The 25,157-nt window shown below is 44.2% G+C and overlaps 3 protein-coding genes across 3 annotated transcripts; 1 reads left to right on the top strand and 2 right to left on the bottom strand.

Annotated features, from left to right (window-relative positions):
• Positions 1-216: 216 nt before the first annotated feature.
• On the bottom strand, positions 217-1,869 carry LOC308081810 (elongator complex protein 3-like; the record flags this gene model as incomplete). Its single annotated transcript, XM_080423434.1, has 1 exon — positions 217-1,869. The coding sequence occupies one exon, from the start codon at positions 1,867-1,869 to the stop codon at positions 217-219; it is 1,653 nt and encodes a 550-aa protein (XP_080279560.1).
• A 1,438-nt stretch (positions 1,870-3,307) lies between these two features.
• On the top strand, positions 3,308-5,116 carry LOC308081809 (mRNA-capping enzyme-like; the record flags this gene model as incomplete). Its single annotated transcript, XM_080423433.1, has 1 exon — positions 3,308-5,116. The coding sequence occupies one exon, from the start codon at positions 3,308-3,310 to the stop codon at positions 5,114-5,116; it is 1,809 nt and encodes a 602-aa protein (XP_080279559.1).
• A 5,984-nt stretch (positions 5,117-11,100) lies between these two features.
• LOC308082090 (nuclear receptor subfamily 1 group D member 2-like) lies at positions 11,101-24,644 on the bottom strand. Its single transcript, XM_080423703.1, has 7 exons — positions 24,192-24,644; positions 16,758-17,066; positions 16,430-16,518; positions 16,161-16,305; positions 13,429-14,048; positions 12,729-13,125; positions 11,101-12,601 (listed from the first exon to the last, which is right to left on the bottom strand). The coding sequence occupies exons 1-7, from the start codon at positions 24,256-24,258 to the stop codon at positions 12,405-12,407; spliced, it is 1,824 nt and encodes a 607-aa protein (XP_080279829.1). The 5' UTR covers positions 24,259-24,644; the 3' UTR covers positions 11,101-12,404.
• Positions 24,645-25,157: the final 513 nt, after the last annotated feature.

Raw genomic sequence — 25,157 nt, 5'->3', positions numbered from 1 at the left:
TAAAAAAACTAACTAACTAACTAACTAGCTGCCTAAATAAATACGTAAATGAAACAATAAATGTTCTAATATACACTATATGCTGCTCAAAAATCCTCCTCCTAATAAATACAATATTTTTGTGCATGTATTGTCCAGATAAAAAAAGCGTTATGATATTTATATTTATTTATATTATAACACTACAGGGGTAGTCGAGGCTCAGTCCATTCCAGGTCAATAAAGGTCCTTTACCATATATGGCCCCTCTAGCTCATAGCCCAGCTTCCTGTAATAGTTCCGAGTTCCTACCCCTGAGATGACAGCCAGCTTTCCAGAACCATGCTCCTCTCTGGAAATTCTCTCTGCTTCCTCCATCAGCAGCGTACCAAAGCCCTGGTGCTGGAACTTGCTGGGGTCTCGGCCGCTGACGGGGACCACGCTGCCGTACACGTGCAGTTCACGCACGATGGACACGCCCCCTTTCAGCTCTGGACGAAACGACTGGGGTGAGCAGCGCCGCAGCCGCAGCAGGCCAATCAGGATGTCCTGCTCCGGGTCCTCGTACGACAGGAAGGTCTCCCACCCACCGTTCGCCACATAGTCCCTATGGACCGGCTCCACCTGGTTAGGTCTCACTTTGTGATGGATTTCCTGGATGCCCACTTCTCTGGTTCGCACGTCGCGACACTCAGAGCCCATGTCCATCATCCTGGCCAGGGCCAACTCTCTGAGGTTCCCGTGCTCCACTCCGGAGCTCACCAGGGGCATGGGGATGTCCCTCTGCACGCGGTAGACGCGTGTCCAGGGAGGCACCAGGGCCAGGATGCGTGCCACCAGGTCCACCAAGGCGCTCGGCGTGTAGCTCTTGTAACGGCCCGTCTTCCACAGCTCGTACAAACCCGTGCCGCGGATCACCAGCGTCGGGTACAACTTCAGACCGTCAGGCCTGAAGGCCGGGTTCTCAAAGAACTCGATGAACTGCTCCACGTCTCTTTCCATGCCGACGTTGGGCAAGTCTGGCATCATGTGGGAAACCACCTTGAAACCGGCATCCTTTGCCAAGTGGAAGGACTCGCTCACCGCTCGCACCGTGTGGCCCCTGTTGGTGTCGCGGGCCACGTCCTCGTAGACACTCTGCACTCCGATCTCCAGGCGGGTGCATCCGTAGCCCAGCATGTCGCTGAGGTGTCGTTTGAGGCTGTAGTCGGGTCGCGTCTCGATGGTGATACCCACGCACTTGGTGTTGCTACGCTCCGAGTACCGGACGGCCTCGGCCACGTTATTGGAGGTGTGTCCGGAAAGGGCGTCGTGGAGGTTCCTGATGAAGAAGTCTCTGTACTCCTCGGACAGAGCCATGAAGGTCCCTCCCATCACGATGAACTCCACCTTGTCCACACTGTGACCCAGCTGTTTCAGCTGCTCCACCCTGTGTCTGGTCTGAAGGTAGGGGTCATAGTGAGCTCTGATGGCCCTCATGGAGGTCGGCTCATAGCCGGTATATGACTGTGTGGAGTACTCAAAGTCTGAGTCAGGACCGCCGGGACAATAGACGCAGATGTTCCCCGTGAAGCTGATATGTGGACAGCGATGGGGTTTGCACATCACGGCAACGACAGCTATCCCACTAGCGGTGCGGATGGGCTTGGCCTTCAGTTTAGGCACCAGGGCGCGACGGTAATGCTGTGGGACGGCGGCGATGATGTCCACCAGGCGAGGTTGCTCTGAAAGGCCATATTTGGCCGAGGTCTTTGTCTTGACTTTGTTGAGGTCGATGTCCTTTCCCTCCTCGTGGGCTTCAGCCAGTTGCTTAATGATATCAGCGACGGTCATCATCATCATCAGCTCAGCTCGGCTGAGATCACTCTTCTTCTTCTTTGGCTTCCACATGTCTTCTGGCTAGCAGTCTACATTCATGTGGTGCTTGCACTTGTCAGAGGGTCTATTATGTTTAGAAACTATATACAAACCACGCTGTGTCACACTGCACAGCTTTACCCACCCCCAACTCACTCAAGCTGATTGGTTGAGACACTTGCCCATATATGGTGATGATTGGTGCATCATCATCAATATTATGTCATAGTCTGGCCTACAAATACTCTGATAATGGGTACTACACTAAATACTCGACAACAGGTATTTACCACACTATCCAATGTTGGTGCATCTAGCCTCCAAGTAGTCATAGTACATATAGTATCTGCTGACAACAGCTTCTCTGATTGGTTGACAAACGTGTGTCACACATTGTCCATAAATGGAGATGCCCAAACTCTCCCAAGATGGTGCATCATACTTGACTGACTAGAATGAATGAATACATTTGTTTGTTAATTGTGAACATAAACACAAATAAACTTGTAATATGAGGGGAGGGCATGACCATGAGAGACTCCAAGGAGGTTGAGGACCCTGAGTACGGAGACTTAACTTACTTTGTACCAACTCCAAATGAAATTTGGGGCACATTTGACCATGTACAGTCGAGTTACAAACCAAACCACTTCCTGTTTGTTGGCCAAACATGGACATTCAACACTTCTCGGCCAAGATGGACTTGACCCATCATCCATTAAACAATGCAACTTAATTAATCTCACATACGCAAACTAACAACAGACTAGACATAATAACAACTACTATTTGAAATGGCTATGCAGATGCTGGGCTTGGGCGAGTGTCTATAAAGTAGAGGATTTATGAGTAGATACACCATGCATCTAGGACCAGGAGGGCTGGTTTAAGCAAAAGTTGACCAAGTGGACAACTCTGGTACTGCAAGCTTGGGCCCACACCTGGAAGTTCATGGCTTTACTCACGGGCTCGCTCATGGAGGTAGTTTGTGACGTGGGATGCTTAAACCTAAAGGATACTAATGCACATGCTCTATAGGCCCACACCCAGAAAAAAGGGTGTAGGACCGTGGGAGTAAGCCGGGTGAGGAAGATTAATTGAAATGAACGGGTGGGGATTATCGAAGGCCCCCTCCAGTTCTTTTCTCAATGAGATATACACAGATTCGGATGATGTCAGAGCAGCAGAAACATAAACCGTTGCCAATGGCAACACCCGCGCAAACAAACTGGCAGTTTGTTTGTGCTTGAGTGATGTCAGACACAGTCAGAGCTTGTCAGCTTATATAAGATGTTCCAAGGTGTTCAAACAGCACACTACTGTCATGGACAGGCCACAGATACACTGATCCTAGCCGCTCTTTGCATGCCAACAGGGACGGTCGGGATACTCTGATGTCCAGAAGGGCTATTGGGTGAAGTTGTAGTTCATGTAATATTTCAGTACAGTGAAAGGGACCTTCTGAACAATAATGTCAAACGCTAGACCTCCCCCTCGGTGGAGGAATTGTCCCAGAAAAGGGCATCCTGTAGCAGGTAGATTCCTGCCAATGAAGACTATGCTGGGTTCCGATTATGATGACAAAGTCCCAGAAGACAATCGGTTCCATCCAAGCATGCTGTCAAACTATTTAAAAAGCCTTAAAGTGCAAATGGGCCTGCTCGTCGACTTGACAAATACTACTCGCTTTTATGACTGTAATGACATTGACAAGGAAGGCATCAAATATGTGAAACTTCAGTGTAAAGGACATGGGGAGTGTCCCTCATCGGAGACCACTGAGAAGTTCATCGGGATGTGTGAAGACTTTCTGGAGAACAATCCCATGGAATTAATTGGTGTCCACTGTACGCATGGCTTCAATCGGACCGGTTTCCTGGTGTGCGCGTACCTGGTAGAGAAGATGGACTGGAGCGTTGAGGCAGCTGTAGCTGGCTTTGCCCAGTCCCGTGCCCCAGGGATCTACAAGGGAGACTACCTTAAGGAGCTGTTCCGACGCTATGGCGACGTGGCAGACGCGCCCCCTGCCCCTGCGCTGCCCGAGTGGTGCTTTGACGATGACAACGATGACCAGAACGAGGACGGCAACGGGATTGGCCAGGAGTTAGGCCCCGGCTCCTACGGTTCAGTGCCCAGCGGCGGCGGAAAACGGAGGAGAGAGAAGTTGAAGCTGGCTGCAGTGTTCCTGGAAGGTGTCACAGTGGAGGGTGTCACACAGGTCACTGCTCAACCCAAACTGGGGGAGATTCAGAGCACATGTCAGCAGTTTACCGAATGGGAGAAGTCTGGTTTTCCCGGTGCTCAGCCTGTGTCCATGGACCGGAGGAACTTGCATTTTCTGGAGCAGAAACCATACAAGGCCAGCTGGAAAGCCGATGGCACACGCTACATGATGTTGATCGCCGGGAACAATGAAGTGTACATGGTCGACAGAGACAACACGATCTTCCACGTAGCCAACCTTGAGTTCCCGTTCAGCCAAGATCCATGTGTCCACCTATCCAACACCTTACTGGACGGGGAGATGGTCATCGATAAAGTCGGCGGCCAGCCCATCCCCCGCTACCTGATCTACGACATCGTCAAATTCAACGGGCAGCCCGTTGGCCAGTGTGATTTCAATACCCGACTGTCATGCATTAACAACGAAATCGTTTATCCCCGGATGGAGAAGATGAAGACGGGAAAAATTGACAAAACCAAGGAGCCTTTCAGTGTCCGAAAGAAGGACTTCTATGACATCCACGAGTCGCGCAATCTCCTGGGAGGCAACTTCCTATCCCAGGTCAGCCACAAAGTGGACGGGCTCATCTTCCAGCCCTGCGGGAGATACAAACCCGGGATGTGTGATGATATCCTCAAATGGAAGCCGCCTAGTCAGAACTCGGTAGACTTTCGCCTCAAGATCACCAAAGTGGGAGGAGAAGGCCTGCTCCCGCAGACGGTGGGCTTGCTGTACGTGGGCAGATACAACATGCCCCTCGCACAGATGAAGTACTCCAGGGAGCTGAAACAGTACGACAACAAGATCATCGAGTGCACCTTCAGAAACAACACCTGGGTCTTCATGAGACAGAGGACGGACAAGAGTTTCCCCAACTCCTATGTCACGGCCATGGCCGTGTGTAACAGCATCCAGCATCCCGTCACAAAGGACATGCTCTTAGAGTTTTTGGACCGCTGTCCCCAGGGAATGCAAACACAGAAGCGGAAACGCCCGCCAGACCCAGACTCGTGCCCCCCTCCTCCTCCAAAGAGAACCAACCATGCTATCCTATAGACCATTGGTTCTCAAACTGGGGTCCAGGGACCCCCAGGGGCCCTTGGGGGGGTACCAGGGGGTCCCCAGCAAAATTTTAACCACTTTAACCATATTTTATACTTTGGCTATTAAAAAATAGAAGATACACAAGCTCATAGTGTGGCACTGAGTGCCGTGCTAAGAGCTTGTAGATCTGCTATTTTTGAAAAATCCCTGGCAAAAAAATATTTTTGAGATGGGGGTCCGCAGCCAAATACATATCATTTTGGGGGTCCTTGACATGAAAAAAGTTTGAGAACCACTGCTGTAGACTCTCCTGGACTGAATTGTTCCACGGTTGCAGTTTACTGTATATTCATACTTTTCCCCCCTCTCCCCTGCCAAGTTTTGTTTCACAAGCCATTGATTGTTGGAGTTCCTAGCATTACTGTAGATGCTATTGTTCTTCAACTGCATAACATGATGCTCGATGAATGTGTTTTTCATTTCTTTTTTTGTGCATTTTTATTTTTAGCTGAACTGAGCTTGATCATTAGTATTTATCAACAGTGAAATAGTTTTGACTACATGAGCACATGACACTATGCAAACCCTTTTTTATGTTTGTCAAAATATGGGGATTAAATGTTATCAGTGCTTCGAGTACAGCTGTCTGTACGGGGGAGAAGGGGTGAGGGATAGAATGGACGAAGGGGGGAGGAAGAGGACGAGTGGCAAGTGTGAAAGGAGAGGAGGGGATTGAAGGATGAAAGTTTAAGTGACGGATAAAGGGGTGAGGGATGAAAAGGTGAGGATGGAGGTAGAGGGGAGGGAGAGGAAGGGTGGAGGGGAGGGCATTGCCATGAGAGGGCTCCAAGGGGGTTCACAACCATAAGTATTTGGCCTGGGGTCCGAAGTGAGGCACCCCCATCTAAAACCGGAAAAGGAGAAATAGAGCAGAGAAGACTGGAAGAAAAGGGGAGAATGGGGTGGAGGAGGGATACGAAATGCAACGCACTAAATAGCGTATTAAAAATCTAGGAAAATCTAACTTATGGAAAGGCATCTGTTACGAAGGCTCTCACTCATACTATACCATACAGATTGTATAAGTTATATTGTATTAACATACTATACCATACAGATTGTATAAGTTATATTGTATTAACATACTCTACCATACAGATTGTATAAGTTATATTGTATTAACATACTCTACCATACAGATTGTATAAGTTATATTGTATTAACATACTCTACCATACAGATTGTATAAGTTATATTGTATGAACATACTCTACCATACAGATTGTATAAGTTATATTGTATGAACATACTCTACCATACAGATTGTATAAGTTATATTGTATTAACATACTCTACCATACAGATTGTATAAGTTATATTGTATTAACATGCTCTACCATACAGATTGTATAAGTTATATTGTATTAACATGCTCTACCATACAGATTGTATAAGTTATATTGTATTAACATACTCTACCATACAAATTGTATAAGTTATATTGTATTAACATGCTCTACCATACAGATTGTATAAGTTATATTGTATTAACATACTCTACCATACAGACAGACTCTTATGCTTCAAAAACAAAATTTACTTGAGTACAAGTACAAAGGCATTGGCATCAATATGTACTTAAAGTACCAAAAGTAAAAGTACTAATTGTGCAGAATGTCCCGTTTCACAAGTTCAAAATGGATACAAATCTTTTGAAAATAGCAGATCTACAAGCTCACAATGTGTCGCATCGCGACACATTGTGAGCTTGTAGATTGTAGATTGTAGATTTGTAGAGCTTGTAGATTGGCTAAAATCAAAAACAAAACAATATCCATGCATTCAAAGTCTCCCCATGAAGACTTGAATTCATGGGTGACTTGTGTGATAGGAACATTTATTTATTTGAATAGGCTATTATTTTTATTTTACTTAACATTATGTATTACCATTAATTCAAAATATGTATCAGCAAAAATAGCAAAGATGTGTATGCAAACAAACAAAGAAAAAAGAGTAACGTAATTTACTGATAATAGATAGTGCTGTCAAACAAATCTATAAAGCCATCAACCACCAGGGGGCGACCTAGCTGCATGGTGAGAGAGCCTGCTTGCAGTCACCAGTTGTTCCAGGTTCCATTCCAGCAATGTGGTTGAAGTGTCCTTGAGCAAGACCCCTAACTCTGCAACTGCTCCTCGCCCCCTTGTGGGCAGCCATCAGCTGGGTAAAACGAAAAAGAAGTAGTGTAATATGCAACACAATTTAATAAAATGTGTGTTTGGGAGTGGGACTCCCTCATCTATATGTAGTGGGGGTCCCTGCTTCATCTCTCTCTCATCTATACAATATGCAGTGGGGGTCCCTGCTTCATCTCTCTCTCATCTATACAATATGTAGTGGGGGTCCCTGCTTCATCTCTCTCTCATCTATACAATATGTAGTGGGGGTCCCTGCTTCATCTCTCTCTCATCTATACAACATGTAGTGGGGGTCCCTGCTTCATCTCTCTCTCACCTATACAATATGTAGTGGGGGTCCCTGCTTCATCTCTCTCTCATCTATACAATATGTAGTGGGGGTCCCTGCTTCATCTCTCTCTCATCTATATATGTAGTGGGGGTCCCTGCTTCATCTCTCTCTCATCTAGTGGGGGTCCCAGCTTCATCTCTCTCTCATCTATACAATATGTAGTGGGGGTCCCTGCTTCATCTCTCTCTCATCTATACAATATGTAGTGGGGGTCCCTGCTTCATCTCTCTCTCATCTATACAATATGTAGTGGGGGTCCCTGCTTCATCTCTCTCTCATCTATACAATAAAGTGGGGGTCCCTGCTTCATCTCTCTCATCTGTACAATATGTAGTGGGGGTCCCTGCTTAATCTCTCATCTCATCTATACAATATGTAGTGGGGCTCCCTGCTTCATCTCTCTCTCTCATCTATACAATATGTAGAGGGGGTCCCTGCTTCATCTCTCTCTCATCAATATGGTTTAAAAGTATATAAAGTGCCAGTGTGTAACTTTATGTAATGGCCCCAGTATATTGTTTCAAAGCATTTTGACCCCTTCTGATAATCGGTCATATGTTCCAGTTTTTAGACAATACATTCAGAGACAAGATGTCGGCTTTAAATGTTATTTATTTATTTATTGAAGACGTGTGACCACCAGATGGCATTATGGCACAGTAAATGACATCACTGCTAAGAGGAGATTTCTAGGGCAATGGAACTCTGTTGAACTCTCCTGCAGTGGTGTAAAGTAGCTAAGTTTACTCAAAGTACTGTATTTAAGTACAATGTTAAGGTGTTTTTACTTTAGTGGAGTATTTCTCATTTTGAAAACTTAGTTACTTCGTTACTAGTTACTTCGTAGATTTTGATTATTATTACTAAACATACATTAACCACTTCAGCCCTATATACATTTCGGCCATTTGAAAATAGCAGATCTACAAGCTCATAATGTGTCAGGCATTGTGAGCTCGTACATCTGCTATTTACAAAAGATGTTTATACGTTTTATACATTTGAATACTTGTAAAATAGGACATTCTGCATAATGTCCATTCTGCATAATGTCCTATAATGAAGATGGAAGTGATGACACTAAGAAATGAGCAGGCAAAATTGGAACTGGAACACTATAAAAATTAAGCTTAAAATGGGTACTTTCTCCTGATTGGCTGAGATTTTGACACCTACCGGAACATTTATTTTCTGTTTATTAAAGAGCTGGAGAGACGGGGAGACTCCTGTTACTGAACAAACACTCTATAGCAATGATTACTATCAGAATATAGTGCTTTAAACTTTTAACAAAATACTTTTTGTTTTAACCCAAAAATATCACTTACCCTTATACCTTTAAGTAAAACATTTGAGTACTTTTTCCACCACTGCTATCCTGAGAGTTTCTTATCCTCCTACTGCAATGATACTCACTGATTTGTAATCCATTTATCATCAACCTTTCTTAAACATGTTTGAATGGATGCTGTAGGATTTGTAAAGTTGAACATTCATTTAACCCAATAATACAATAATACAGTTCTTCAGTGAGTCAAATTAATCATAAAGATCATTTGACTGCTACCTTTCAAAGTTATTTCTCCCTAAAGTGCTATTACTGTCCAAGCCAGCAGGTGGTGGTGTGTGTGTGTGTGTGTGTGTGTGTGTGTGTGTGTGTGTGTGTGTGTGTGTGTGTGTGTGTGTGTGTGTGTGTGTGTGTGTGTGTGTGTGTGTGTGTGTGTGTGTGTGTGTGTGTGTGTGTGTGTGTGTGTGTGTGTGTGTGTGTGTGTGTGTGTGTGTGCGTGCGTGCGTGCGTGCGTGCGTGTGTGCGCGCGTGTGTGTATGTGTGCGCGTGTGTGTATGTGTGTGTGTGTGTGTGTGTGTGTGTGTGTGTGTGTGTGTGTGTGCCCGCGTGCGTGCGTGCGTGCGTGCGTGCGTGTGTGTGTGTGTGTGTGTGTGTGTGTGTGTGTGTGTGTGTGTGTGTGTGTGTGTGATATAAATATGTATGCCAAAATATGCAGGATGGATCAATAATGTGTTATGATTGTGTAACCATAAACCATCATATTGTGACATCAATCAAGAGTCTTTCACAGCATTTAGAGAATGTGTCCTGAGAATGTGTCCTGCTTATGTAACCTTATATAAGCAGTGGTGTAAAGTAACTAAGTACATTTATTTACTCAAGTACTGTACTTAAGTACATTTTTGAGTAAGGTTTTTACTTTACTTGAGTTTTTCCAATTTGCAGTACTTTTACTTCTACTTTTTACTTCTACTCCACTACATCTCAGAGGCAAACATTATACTTTTACTCCACTACAACTATTTGTAAACTTTAGTTACTAGTTTACTATGTAGATTGTGATTATTATTACAAAACATATAACCACTCACAATGCGTCATTGTGAGCTTGTAGATCTGCTATTTTCAAAGGATTTGTATGCATTTTATACATTTGAAAGCTTGTGAAATGGGACATTGTCCATAATGAGTACTTTCTACGTTTGGTACTTTAAGTACATTTTGATACCAATACTTTTGTACTTTTACTCAAGTACATTTTTTTATTCCGGACTTTTACTTGTAACTGTATTGCAGAATTGATACTTTTACTTAAGTTAAAAAAAGAAAGAGTACTTTTTCCACCACTGACTGTAAGATTAAAGTTTGACCCTGAGGCATGCGTGACCGTCAGGTGATGTTGAGTAATTCAATAAGCTGGACATGTCCTCCTAGCCAAGGTCCTCCTTGCCAAGGTCCTCCTAGAGTCTAGGAGGACCTAGACAAGGTCCTCCTAGCCAAGGTCATATATTTGATACCAATCTGGACATTTTCCTCCCTTGATGGCCCAATTAAAATGCAAAAGCTATTGTGAGATATATAACCAATACATATGGGAGCAATTTATTCTGATGACCACACTTTTAAAAACAATTTCGACAAAACTGATCACTACAATAAGTAGCTACCGTTCATATTTTCTTTGTTATTAATGATTAATTCATGTTTAATTCTTATAATAATAACACATATTATTATTATTATTATTGTTGTTGTTAATTAAGTATTAAGCTGAATACTACTGAATTAATGCTTAATTCCCCAAAGTCTAAAATGTACTAAACTCTCTGCAGTACTGATGGCATATGTCTTTACTGTATACAACAGAAAGGCAGATATCACTAAAGAAATTCATCCTGTGTTCATCATCTTTCAGTGGCCATGTACAGTTTTTGTACTTATATTTGGCCAAGAGCATCACTTGGTTTTAAAACGTCTATTTAAAATGACATTTACTCGTTGCAGTGGAAATCAAGTGCATTTTCTTTATTACCGATCGACTGCTAGATGTGGCTCTCAAGACCTGGAGGAGTGTGATTGGCTGGTGGCTGCTGTTGCTAGGTTACGGGCTCCACAGAATGACTTTGCAATGCTGCCATTTAGAGACAGGAAATGACTGAGACACGATGTGCACAAGAAAAGTTTGCAATATAATCTGGATTTAATAATGGTACTCTATGGTATACAATAGAACATTTACAAAATATACACAAGGTGGTGCAATGAATTAACAATAATACATTTGTTTGTTTATATAACATACTTTCAAATAAAAAGTTTATACTCGGGAGCACTGGTTCAAATGCTGCTGCTGCCGCTTTTTTGTTGTTGTAGTTGCAATAATTATAGCATTCTACTATGCATTGTCAATTATGTTGACAACCCATACATTCAGTAATCCAAAGCCAGCTTCATATAGATATCCAAGAATCTGCAAAAAAATAATGGCATAAGAACCAAACAAAAAAAGATAATATACACATATATGTACATCTGAACATCTTTATCATATAGCCCATGATAGAACCCATGGTCTAAAATGACCAATAATTTCTCCCTGATTACTGCATACAAATAACATCATAGCATCATACTTTCCGTTCGTAAAAAAAACGGGTATACATTTTCTCAATAATCCCAAATGGGGGGAGTTTTCATAAAGATTTCCCAAACATAACTTGTCTGGAAAACATAGCTTCAATCATTTTCAACAGTGCATATACATAAACCATGTTCTCAATGGTGTTAGACATTTCTACCGCCTATATACAGTATAATAAACAGATCCGCAAGGTTTTCTTGACGCCTGAAATGTTGTGTGTTTTATTCTTATAGCATGAACATAACGTGTGTGTACTGTATAAGCGAGAATGTCATTGTGGGTGAATTGGTATAATTTATATTATTCCCTTTTCTGTGCCCCAGAGAACGCGACCCCCATGTCCTGCTCAGCCGAGTGACTGTGACTGCGCTGAAGAACAAAGTAGAGTGAGGAATGAGAGAGGAAGAACACGCTCTCTTTCTTTTTTCAGGATGGTCAGTGTCACTGGTGATCAGTAGCAGAGTTTGATGTGGTCTTTGATGTCACCTCAGAGACGAGCACATCAGAGGAGAACAACGGAGAAGAACCTTATAACATGACTTCTCAAACAGAGCAGTTTCAGAAATACTGGAAGCAGTGAGTGTGTTGCGAGAACTTCAGCCATCAGTTTCAGTTCAGTCTGGGAGCACATGCGCGTGTGCACGGTCGCTGTAACGACCTCTGATTGGTTTCTCGTTTTAGTCCCTTCGATCACACAACCGTCGTCACCCTGAACACTGTCTGTCACATTTGAGTGACCCGAGCAGGGAGCGGGGCCCGTGAAGCAGATGATGTCCCAGACAATCCGCTGTATTTTTTTTGTACCAGCCTGGGGCTGGCCAACCTCCCCATGAAGGCTTTCAAGGGTCAATGCGGAATGCCAGCAGCTTGTCAGAATGTTGGTTGTTGAGCGTGCGCAGGTCGGGAAGACGCAGCAGCAGCTTGGAGAAGAGGGTGCTGTCGTCGGGGCGACGGCGGGCGATGAGGGACCGCAGGGCTTTTATTAGGTTCTCCTGCAGCTGCTCCACCGCCTCGACCTCCACGATACCTGAACGATCTGGGGAAAAAATGAAGGCGAGGGAACATTAGATGAGGCTCGGGGATAAAGGGTGTGTGATGTGGCATGTTATTTAAACAGATGCCAGGTTCATTTGTTGTGTGTGTGTGTGGGTGTGTTTTCTTACCGGCAGACACCAGCACAACAGCCATGAACAGCGCCATCTCGTCGGGCTCCAGACCCAGCAGGCCGAGCTTCTCGCTGAAGTCGAACATGGCGTCCAGCAGGCAGCCCATGCCGAGGGCCCTCAGCGACGCTAGCGAGTACGTCTGGCCGTTGAGGAAGGTCACGCTCCTCTCCTTGGCGTCGAACAGCGAGCAGAACCGCACCATGAGCACCTGGAAGGTGCCCGACTTGAGCAGCATGACCTGGTCGTGCTGGCTGAGACTCTGGAAGCCGGGGATGCTCTTGGCGAACTCCACCACCTCCTTGACGGCCGGGGTGAAGCACTGGGAGAAGGACTCCCACACCTCCTGACTGGAGCGGCTGGCGGGCTGCACGGGACACGCGTTGAGAGGACACGCCTGTTGAGACGAGACAAAGAGGAGCAACGCCAAGGTTAGGACCGTCTGGTTTTTACATTCACAAAGCCTTTAGCCTAATTTTGAATCTGTTGCAAGATGTCCTGATATAACTATAGGTTACTAGCGTAACCCCGGTTCTATGCTATATGTCGCTTCGAGTCTCGCCTATGGGAGAGCGCCCTCTGGCGTGTTCACACCAGAGGGCGCTCTCCCATAGGCGAGACTCGAAGCGACATATAGAATATAGAACTAATTAAGTATTAGTCATACTAAAATGCGAAGTGAAAGAGAAAGTCGACTCACCAACACTTTGGCTCCTCCACTCAACTTCCAGGGACAGGAGGAATTCTGGTTCTGGTAACCGGAGACTGGAAAGCTGTTGTGGTTGGCGGAGGGGTAAGACGTAGAGGAGGACAGGGTGTTCCCGGTGACCGGGCACTGCTGGCTGGGACTGGCGGTGGAGGATGGCACCTGGTAGCTGTACCTGGCGTTGTCAACAACGTTGTTGTTGCTGTTGTTGGAGGCGACGGGGCATCGCTGTGCGGGGCTGTTGTTGTAGCCGGACGTGGCGTTCGCCGCCGGGCACCCTTGAGGGGGACTGCAGTGGTTCTGAGTCTGAGCCGTGGCGGCGGGGGCTCTGATGCGCGCGAAGGCCTGTTGTTCCTGCTGCTGAACGCCGTTGTTCTGGAAAGCGTTGTTGATGTTGAGCATCTTAGGAGGCTTCTGGTCGCAGTCCTCCACGAAGCCGTAGGCGGCGTGGTGGCCGTCGTTCAACGGGGCCTCGGGGCTGCACGGCGCCTCGGCGGGAGGAGGGGACGCCTCCATGTCCATGGGCGACGACTCATTGAGGCTGTTCATGTAGCTCTGCATCTCGTCCAGCAGGCGCTGCTTTTCCCGCTTGGGGATGCGTCCGAAACGCACAGCTGAAGGGGAAAGAACAAGGGGAGAATGCGACTCCGTTAGCAACGTTCGAGCATCGATGTCAGGAGGACAATCATTTATGTCGGCGGCCTATTTCAAGAACACATCAACACATCGAGATGTTGGATCTGATTGGAACATTCAAATCATATCACAGTCGAACAGCCGGCTGGAGGCAGTCATCTGCAAATGTCAACATGTGACATAAATGTCTCCAACTGTCAGCGTGTGGATTTCAAATCACCCAAAAAATCTGTCTACTCTCTCTCGCATGTGGTGAACAGACCCCCCCCCATCCCCAAAACTCTCCTCAATTGACTCCAATCTTCTACAATCTTCCCTTTCAGCCTTTTCACCATTTCTGATTGCACCTTGTGTGGAGGTCCTATTGATAGCATTCTGCCGTTACTGCTACAACCCCCCCCCCACCCCCCAATCTCTCTCCTGTATCTTTTTGTAGGGCACTCTCTCTGTCCCTCTCTGTGGAAGTAGGTTAGTGGGTCAGCCGCAGTGAAACACGACATCGTCACGTAGAGTGATAGAGAGAGAGAGAGAGAGAAGAGTGGAAAGGTCAAAAAGGGAAGAAAAGTCCGAAGGTAGATGAGGTGACCGGACAAGAGCCAAAAGGGAGGTGGAGGTGAGGTAAAGGGAAGGTGGCTGTAAGGAGATCTGAAGAGGGAGCTATCAAGTTCACACATGAAACTTACATGAACGGGTAACAAAATGATGGCTGAAGGAAAACACTTACACCGGTAAATGAACCGATCGATGAAACTGTGGTCGGGGTGTAGGATAACATAATTCTGTTCGCTAACGCTTGCCGTTCCCTATTTTTGAGCATGTCATAATAGGTGAAAATTGTCATCACGTTGCATCGCCATGCGACGTGTTGTGAGCTATTTTTGTTCTTTTTGACTATTGTACAATGAAGTATGGCTTAAGTGTTAAGAAAATAGATTATGAATACATTCAATATAATGCATTTAAATTCTAAATGGTAAATAAAGCTATGTATACTCCCAATAAAAGAATATGATGAATTTGCAGGTGATTTTTCCCTCCCTGCGTTTTTAGGTCATCTAAAAATGTTTGCTCCAGAAACGCGGATGATTTATTATCACCTAGTTTAGTCAGATCCCGGGAGACTATAAAGTCCAGCAGGGACATAAAGTAGTGCAAGCAGATGGGCGCCGGCATTGACTTTTTCTAATTTTATCATCAACTAGGTTCTTATGATTAACCGTGACAGAATTGCATTATAGAAAGAACGCTGCTCGGCAAATAGCTCCCTGTAAAAGTCAGCGCTGTAAAGAAAAAAAGAAATAATGGGCATGAAAGCACATTAGGCTGGACACATGGGGTAGTCAACAGCCTTGTGTCCCAATTTCCCAAAATACACTGTATTTGTCACAGTTTTCTCCATGACTGATGACTACTGGGACTCCCGGGCTCCGCTTGTCATAAATCAGACGGCAGGGCAAGGAGAGAGGAAGGCAAGAGGGAGGAGAGGAGAAGAGAGGAGAAGAGAAGGGAGGAGAAGAGAAGGGAGGAAAAGAGAAGGGAGGAGTATGCGGAGAAAAATACATGATTGTGAAATAATGACGTGAGAGGGAGAGAGATAAACCTCAGCAACTATAAAGATATCTAGAATAAGTTTCCTCCTGCTCAGGAAGATTTATGACAGGAGACAGTAACGGCACAAACACTACCATAAGAACTGAGTTTGCCCCAAAAGATGTCAACCAGAAATGAGAACCATAGCTATGACAAACACTAACACTAAATCTCATCCACACTAGTTTAGATTATTACCATGCTTGACCAGAACTGACCCTCCACATCGCTGAGAATAACCCAGAGGTCACACGGTTGAATACCATGGACTCTCTCTCTCTCTGCATACAATTTGATTTCGGTTTTCGGTGTTTAGCTGATATAAGGTGGGGTTGTGTATCGTGGCATGCCTATGGAGTCGCGTGCCAAAAATAGCAGATCTATAAGTTCACGACCACGTCGCATCAGGACGCGTTGTGAGCTTGTAGATGAGGCTGTTTTTTCGGGCATGTGACTCCCGTCATGCGATGAGAGCAGAAAATAGGGCTATATGGACTCACCATCTCGGGACATGCCCACGGAGAGGCACTTCTTGAAGCGGCAGTGCTGACAACGGTTTCGGTTCATGCGCATGATCAAGCAATTCTCGTTCTTCACGCACATCTTGTAGTGTATGTTCTGCTGGATGCTGCGCCTGAAGAAACCCTGTGGAAAAAGAGGACAAATGGCATTTTAATTGTGTGCAATTGCATGTGTGTTATATATGCGATACAAGAATCTAATGATAGAATTATTAAAAATGATTATTATCAATGAAAAGGTCTCTCACCTTGCAGCCCTCGCAGGCGTGCACGCCATAGTGGAACCCAGAAGCGATGTCGCCGCAAACTTTACACAGTAGCACCATACCTCCGGTCTCTGCAAAAGGACAAGAAGATATAATTTAGATGAAGAGTTACAAATAGAATGAATACATAGTACAGGAAAATAGTATATAAGCAAAACATGTAAAGTCATACTGTGTAATGTTCATTTTTAGTAGCCTTTCTGGTTGGAAAAATATACCAGTTAAAGATTGTATCAAGAATAACTTTTGTTTAATTGAAAAACGTACACAGTATGACTTATAGAAGTAGAATAGTGAAGGTTGTACTTACTGGTGAATGTGCCCGTGAACCCACAAGGTCTCTTGGCCACGATGGGGTGGCTGTAGGTGGCCGATGACACCGCGGTGATCTGGGCGACCGGGGCGTGGTTCACTTCGGGGAACTGGAAGACCCTTTTCGGGGAGGGTGGGGTCGCCGCTCTCTGCTGCTTCATCGATCCAATCTCGTGGAAGGGGCCGGACTCCGGGGAGGAGGGCTGAGAGTGGGCGGAGCTGGGCGACTGGGTCTGGTACCCGCTGGACGGGCTGCCAGGGCCGGGGCTGGCACTGCCAGATGAACCCGCATACAGAATAACACCACCTGGGGAGACAGAGAGAGAGAGAGAGAGAGAGAGTTCAGTATTTGATATCTAGGTCTATGTTGCACAAGCGGAATGTAGGTCACAAACTGAAGTGTTGAGCAATGCTCTACTTGACTTGATGAGATTACTTGGCTGAGTTTTCACAGTGTGGATCCATCTATCTACACAAACACAAATAGGCTACACGTGTACCAGCAAGCACACACAAGACTCACTCACATGTCATCATGTTAACGGAGCAAAGAGTTTCTTTGAATACTCAACAGACTGGTTAGGCCTATATAATGTAAAATAATAAAATAAAATAAAATAAATTAAAATAAAATAAAAATGCCTAAATACAACTTTGTCTAACTGGCAGTGGTGTGTTTTAGTATTTTATTTCGTTAAACAGAGGTTAAACTAAATTGCAGTAGAACTGGATACTTATTATTATTATCAAGACAAATCCCCATTATAACTAAAAAAAAAGAAAACATCTATGTATTTCCGTCCCCACCCACCCATTCATTGTGCTGTATGTTGAAACAAGGCCGTTCCCTTTCAGGATGCAAGCTCGGAAATGTCTCATTACGTCGCTCCAAACACGTGACGCGCGCGACCCATCCCTCTTTTATGCAGATGATGTTCTCTGTGAGCTGAGCGACTGCCCCTCACGTGTAGCAGAGCCAGCTGCCTCTGCCTGGCTGCACTATGCTGCCTGGATGGAACCTACTTAACCGAGTACATATACTCAAGTAGGCCAAGATGTATTTTAAGTACACATTTTGAGTTACTACTTTTCCTTTACTTGAATACCACCAACCCCCCCCCCCCCCACCCCCACACTATTTTATAATTCTACTCCACACTACATCTCAAACATTGTTCTTTTTACTCCATGCAATTATTCAAAAATAGCAGAGATGTACAAGCTCATAGAGGCCATATCACAATGCGTTGTGAGCTTGTAGGTCGGTTATTTTTCGAATTTTATTTTGGCGAGAACAAAGTGAAATGAGACATTCATAATGAGTACTTTTACTGTTGTTACTGTAGGTATATTTTGATACCACTACTTTTGTACTTTTTTGAATATAGGCCTTTCACTTAGTAAACAGTATGAGTAAGAGTATTTTTTCTTTATATAATGTAGTATTTTCACTTTAATTCAAATCTGAGTAGCCTAGCCTACTTCTTCCACCAATGGTGGCTGAGGCTGCTCGCCTCACTGGCTTTCAACAGCGTGAGAGGAGTGGAGAGAGTCTTTGCTCTTGGCTGTTGGCCCGCGGACGGAGCGCTGCCTCCAACAGCACAGCCACCTGACCGAGCGCTCACATGGACTGCTGACACACTTCCCAGCCCGCCCCAACACAAGGCTCTGCTGCTGCTTTGCTGCAGTCCCGTGGCGTGCAGAACAACAGCAGCAGTACAATAACAGGCAGTAAAGAGATGGAGATCACGTTGGTTTTAAAAGCTGTGGGTACAAGAGGCGAAGGCAGGACACAGGAGGAGGGACGGAGGGAGGGAGGGAGGGTGTGTGTACAGTACAGTTTACATTCCTAACAGTCACCGCCGGAAACTCGGCGTGGGTTGAAACAGTCACGTTGTCCATGTTCTTATTGGAGCTTTTTTTTTCTTTCTCTCTTTTCTTTTTTGACACGAAGATATGTCATGCTTTTTTGGGGGTTGTAAATGTGGCTCAAAGGAAGCACTTCTACATCCACGGGAAAACCGGTGTGGTGTTTCTAAATATATCACTCCCTGCCAACGATTAAAAGACCCCCAAAATGAGGAATTATATTACTTAGCCTTACCTAATGTGAACCACTTAAGCAATGTGTTATACTTCGTCGTACGACGGTATTGCACACAAATAACTAGGCTAAATGTACAAGTTGCAGGTCGATTATTTGTATTTTTTAATTATTTTATTTTGTTTAATTTTTGGGGTTATTACAAATGCTCGTAAATTTTCCATGCAATGATATGGCATTTTCTTGGCACAACGTGCAAAGCGGTATAGTTTAAACAGTTTGTCAATTTTTTTGCTGGTTATAGGTCAAGGCATTTATTAGCTATTATTTTTAGCCAAACGTCAGGGGCAATTGTATCATAAATAACGGAATAATATTGTTTGTCTGGAATATTATCTCTTCCTTTTTTTCTCCCCTCTGTCTCAAGGACGTGAGAGAAAACCTCCCTCTGATTCTGCTGCTATTTCTCTCTCCTTGAGAAAACACGTGCTGCGTTTCTGTTTAGCCTAATGCCACGGGACACGTGTCAGAACGGACTGCAAAGCCTCTGGGGCTTGAGATCTGTGCGCTTGCAGCTCATTTATCTGACAGGTTTGACTTTAATCCAGCACACACCCCCCCCCCCCCTCCGTGCGGAAACACATGTGCACAGATTTGAATGCTTTGAATCCACTCATTAAATTAGCATATGATTCAATTCATTAGCCTACAGAAGGAGCAAGGAGTGTCTTCTTCTCCTCCATAGAGCATATTATGGTAAAGATTGATAGAATCTTGCCAGGTGTTTGACACATGCACACGTGACGTGCAGGTGAGGGTGTCGAGTCGTGTGTACATCACTGGAAGAGGAGACCGTGACTATCACGTCCCAGTGTCATATATCACAATCCAACTCTCAGTGTCACACAATCCCCACGCCCTGTCCATTGTCACGTCACCGCCCCTTTCTTGTGAAAAAAACACCCTGTGTACTTTTGCAAGTTGTTAGTGACTCAATCTCTTTCTCTCTCCCATACACAGTTTCCAAGAATCTGGGCTGACCAGCTGCCAGGCCGGGCTCTAGGAAAAGCCGAGCTCTAGGAAAAGCCCATCCCTGCTGTATAGTCAGTCAGGCACAGGTTACAACATGTGACCCACGGGGCCACCGAGGGTCACAGCCACTACGGAACATAACTGAACACTGTTGGCCACTCCTCCCGGCATGCATGCATGCGTCTCCCCCCCTATATGGGGCATGTATGGCCCAGATGGCAGACAAGTGACGTGTGGAGGACACAATACTCATATGTCTGGAAAGAGACGCCCCTTCTTAACTGTATAGCCTGTTACACGTGAAACACATGTCATGTCAGGTCTCATGTCATGTGGCTCAGGCTATACCGTATGCAGCTGTTTTAAGGGCAGAGCTTTCCTGCTTTGCCCCCGCATGAAACAAACTATAGAGGGCATGGGCTTGGTTTCAAAAAAGTTTTGAAAGTGATCTACGCAAAGGAGAAACTCAGTCATCTAGTGGAAATGCTATCCTTCGTCTAAATCAAGTGTGCACTTTTAATTTGGCATGGTAAGTAGGGTGGCCATCTATCACGTTGGCTGGCTATAGCACACGGTATACTCGGGTTTCGGCCTCACCTCGAGATAACACCGTAGCCCTCGCCAGCATGAATGTCACCTGTAACCATGGTGGTTTTAATTAATTATAATAAAATGCACTGTTGCTCCAATTATGACAAATGCAGTTATCCACACGTGATGGGCCCCAAGAAACAAACAGCCAAACAAAACACCCCGGAGATGACTACTTTGTGTTTATGACACCCATTCATCTAGGTCACAAGGCTGCTTCTTGGAACTCCATAATTATGGATGGTGATTGACCCAATCACCATCCATAGTCTCTGCTCCTACAAGTTAAATATTACTTATACTACGAATTATTTTGCCATTGTAAACTCTGCACCCGCCCTGTATTGCGTTAGCAGATACTATATTGTAGTCAGCATTCTTTGTGACTCATGGAATTGACTAATATCACTGTATTGCAGCCATTAACTTTCACATCTGTAATGAAGAACATTATTTGTAATTTTAACACATCTAAAGATGTTCAAAAAGATTGTTCAATCTTGTTTCCTCGTTCCAATGAGAGTCCATGCACTGCATTGCTGTCCAACTAAATGTACTATGAACCCAGTGGCTTTCATTAGGCTGTGAAAGTGACAGTTTACAATAGTGTAATCCTAAATGTAAACCTAAACAATTTGATAGTCCTTGTTGGAATGACAAGTTGGATGTCTAAATATTTCCGATATTTAGTTATAGCCTATGTAGGCTATGTGTCATTATGTAGACTGTCATAATGTGTATGCATAATGTATCATATGATATGTATGTAGGCTATGACCTACATATGATACACACATAACTACATGTTACATATGTATGCGTGTAAGTGCCTGCGTGTATGTGTCACACAGTAAGCTATCAATCATCATCTTGGTTTCAAAAGTATGTCATAAAGAATGGCTGAGTTCATATACATATGAATGTGTTAAATCTAATTGTGAGGTTTATATGGAGAGACAGTAGCAAACATTTTGTCCTTTAAAAACACTCTCAATCGCAAAACAGTGACAGAAGGAGCAAGGAGCGTCTTAATTTTACTTTATTACTTAATCATTAGCAATTATCAGCATCCTCACAAAACAGGGCAAGGGCACAAAATGGGTTCAAACTAAACCCATCTGACCCACTGACCAAGCTTTATGTCGCAGCGACAAAACAGGAATCCCCGTGCAATGAGACCCTGAGAGAACAGCATAGAGAGAGAGAGAGACACTGTGCTGCTATGAAGAGAGAGAGGGGGGGAGAGAGAGAGCACATGTGCTGCTATGGAGAGAGAGAGAGAGAGAGAGAGAGAGAGGAATAAGGGAGGGCGGGGCGGTGTGCCTGCTTGGGAATCACGCGCAGCACGTGTCTGTGAGGCTCAGACACGTGCTGTTCTGTTCTCTCTGCTCTGAAGGTGCAGTCAGGCTGTCCTGATAATGTGGGGCAGCAGCTCAACATCAACACACACTGTTGCTATCGTGGGAGGATGATGCTTACCATTTAAACATGAACTATTAATTATCACCTATCACCTTCTATATTGTTTAATTATAGCCTATTGTAATGTAATATATAATAGGCTATGTGCCCAATGCCCATGCCATTACTAATGTCAAGATGAGATGTAGGCTACTGGGGAGGACAGATGCTGATGCTTACCATTTAAACAGAAACTATTAATAATGTCATCGATAATATCACTTCTCCTATATCCTATCTCCTATATTGTTTTACTCATAGGCTTACTGTAATCTAATATATATAGGCTACATGCCAATGCATGACATTGATAATGTTGACCACCTGGTGGACATGGCGTAAAAACGCCATATGATCCACTGTGAATAATTAACGTTAAGCACAACTTTATCTGGTTGCAAATCACCCAACAAACAAAGTGAAAAACAACAGGTCTAGGTTAAGGCGGCATCACCTGGCACCATGTACTAGTAGGCTAATAATAAGCCTAGATAATGATGATCATTAGTGATAGAGGCTAATTACTCCTTAATTGTGTCTCAGCAGCATGATGATCACTGATCATCATCAACTCTTTATATAAAGCCACATTTCTGTGTTATGAGTCATATGTCCTATGAGCTGAATGGGTGTTTACTCCTCCAGAAGGCTGACCTTCAGGCAGCATTAAAGTAACGGCGGCACGTTTTCCTTATTTTGACTCACATTTATTAGAAGTGGGCGTGACAGTGTGTCAAGCCCACTTGACATACCCATGAAGCACGTGTGTGTGAGAAATGGGCTAGTAGCCTACTCCAGACATGCAGAGTGAGTCACGCACACGTACGCACGTACACACACACACACACACACACACACACACACACACACGCACGCACACGCACGCACGCACACACACACACACACACACACACACACACACACACACACACACACACACACACACACACACAGAGGGTGACCTTTGCAACTGACACAATCTCCACCAACCTCAGAAAACACTTGACAGATAAAAAGCCTTCTAGATTAAAACAAGTGACCACAAAAGCACTAATAATAATATGAAGAATGGTGACCTATACATAATAGGCCTACATTAACTTAACAATAAGCCATAAGTGAATGTATATTAAAACGAAAATTATAAGAAAACTTTAAACACAGGTGACTTTCAACTATAGTGTATATGTATGTTACATGTATGTTTGAGACCGAGAGTGCATCTCGGGTCATGCCTCACGTGTGTGTGTGTTGACATGCAAGGGAGTCGGAAAGTCTGCAGCAAAGATAGTACAGGGGGGGGGGGGGGGCTAGCCCACCACGACCACCCACCCACTCCCCCCCAAAGACACTGTATGCAGCAGAGAGCAGACAAATGTACTGGCAACTGTCCAAGGTCTGTACTGAAGTGAGTGTTATTGTGACGAGTCACTGTGGCTGTTTTACATACAGGTAAAGCTACTCCCACATTCACATTACACTCAAGGCTACACTAAACTACCAGCCCCCAGAATGAATGGATGATATTCCATTCATTGCATAAATGTTACTATTTCTACATGCAATGTATGGAATATCAGTCAGAATGGCTGATATTCCATATACATATACATGTACTTACATATTTATACATGCAATGTATGGAATATAAGTCATTCTAGGGACATAGAAAACTTGATTCTCAGACAGTCCAGATTTTTATTTAGGCTATTGCTTGATTTGATTTTGGTAAAAGATATACAAGTAAAATCACAACATAGCTTAAACCCAGGATTACACATTAAAGCGTAATGAAACACTTGTTTCCAATGTATTACTGCAGTTTTATGTCGCATCGTTTTTTGTTTTTCTTTACAATAAAACAATATTTAAAAAAGGAAATAATAATAATAGGCCTAATAATAATAGCATATAATAATAGCATGATAATAACATAGTAATAGGCTAATCATAATAATAGGCCAATAACGTGACATTAGAGTCAGGCTTCCATAAATTGTAATCCAATACAGAACACCAGAATCAATAACTTGGAAATGATCCGCTTATCTAATGCTGGTACAGTTCGTGACGTGTCCAGATTTAAATGTAACTGATACGTTATTAATCCATGATGATAGCATGTGAACACAGTCATTCTGTACATCATAATTCCGCACTGAAATCTCACAGAGAAAAGCATTTGACAAATGACAAACTGCCACTTGTTCTCATTCATTGTACAGCAATAATGCACATTGTCATGCACAATAATACAAACAAATAATAATACGTTTAAACATATAAAAGCTTAAATGTATTTACCTGGGCTGGAGTCCATGTCTGCGTTGTTTCTGTTGTATGTCGTTGATATTCTATCAATCAGAGTCATGAACCACCGGGGCTCAGAGTACACAGAGAGAATCCCAACAATAAGAGCAATAGGATTGTGCACAGGGCATTGGGTTAATACATAGATGTATTAACTATAACCCGGTCAAGTGAAAAAGCTAAAAATGTTGATATTAAATCAAAAGAGAACTGCGCAAATGGAGCAAATCTGTTCAAAAGTCCTCGCACCAAAAATGCCTATAATAAGAATAATAATAATAATATCCTCAGCAGGTTCCAATGCTGCTCGTCTTGTCTCTGACTGCGACTGACTGACTGGCTGTCTGTAGTGGATCTAGTGGATCTAGATGATCACTGGAGCAGTTATAACAACACTGACCCCTTCTCGGAATTAGGAAGAGAGTGAAGAGAATAAAGTTCCATTCAACATTGAGGTTGTGGAGGCACTAGACTAGTGTGTACAGTCAGAGTTTAAACACGCCCACCGGTAACACACACCCCACACACACACACACACACACCACTAGACACTAGTGTGTAGAGTTTAAACACACCCACCAGTAACACGCGCCCACGCAGAACCAGCACGTTTTCAGGTGTCTATGAAATGTGACCAGTTCTGTCCTCCTTTTCTCTCTTGCCCCTTCAACCTCTGTTTGTTTTCCTATAGCTATAGTCTCTCTCTCTCTCTCTCTCTCTCTCTCTCTCTCTCTCTCTCTCTCTCTCTCTCTCTCTCTCTCTCTCTCTCTCTCTCCTCTCTCTCTCTCTCTCTCATTCAATTATGCTCTCTCTCTCTCTCTCTCTCTCTCTCTCTCTCTCTCTCTCTCTCTCTCTCTCTCTCTCTCTCTCTCTCTCTCTCTCTCTCTCTCTCTCTCTCTCTCTCTCTTCTCTCTCTCTCTCTCTCTCTCTCTCATAGCCCTGAAACATGACTGTCATACC

The sequence above is a fragment of the Gymnoscopelus braueri genome, assembly GCF_963280865.1.
Source record: "Gymnoscopelus braueri genome assembly, chromosome: 3".
Classification (NCBI taxonomy): domain Eukaryota; kingdom Metazoa; phylum Chordata; class Actinopteri; order Myctophiformes; family Myctophidae; genus Gymnoscopelus; species Gymnoscopelus braueri.
This window is presented reverse-complemented; position numbering and strand designations above follow the sequence as displayed.

Excerpts from the sequence above, each read along its gene's own strand:
- LOC308082090 (XM_080423703.1), bottom strand. The coding sequence starts at position 24,258 with ATGACTCTGATTGATAGAATATCAACGACATACAACAGAAACAACGCA. Across the intron at positions 16,519-16,757 it reads GTTCACGGGCACATTCACCA|AGACCGGAGGTATGGTGCTA; the intron begins GTAAGTACAACC and ends GTCCTTTTGCAG. Across the intron at positions 16,306-16,429 it reads ACGCCTGCGAGGGCTGCAAG|GGTTTCTTCAGGCGCAGCAT; the intron begins GTGAGAGACCTT and ends CTTTTTCCACAG.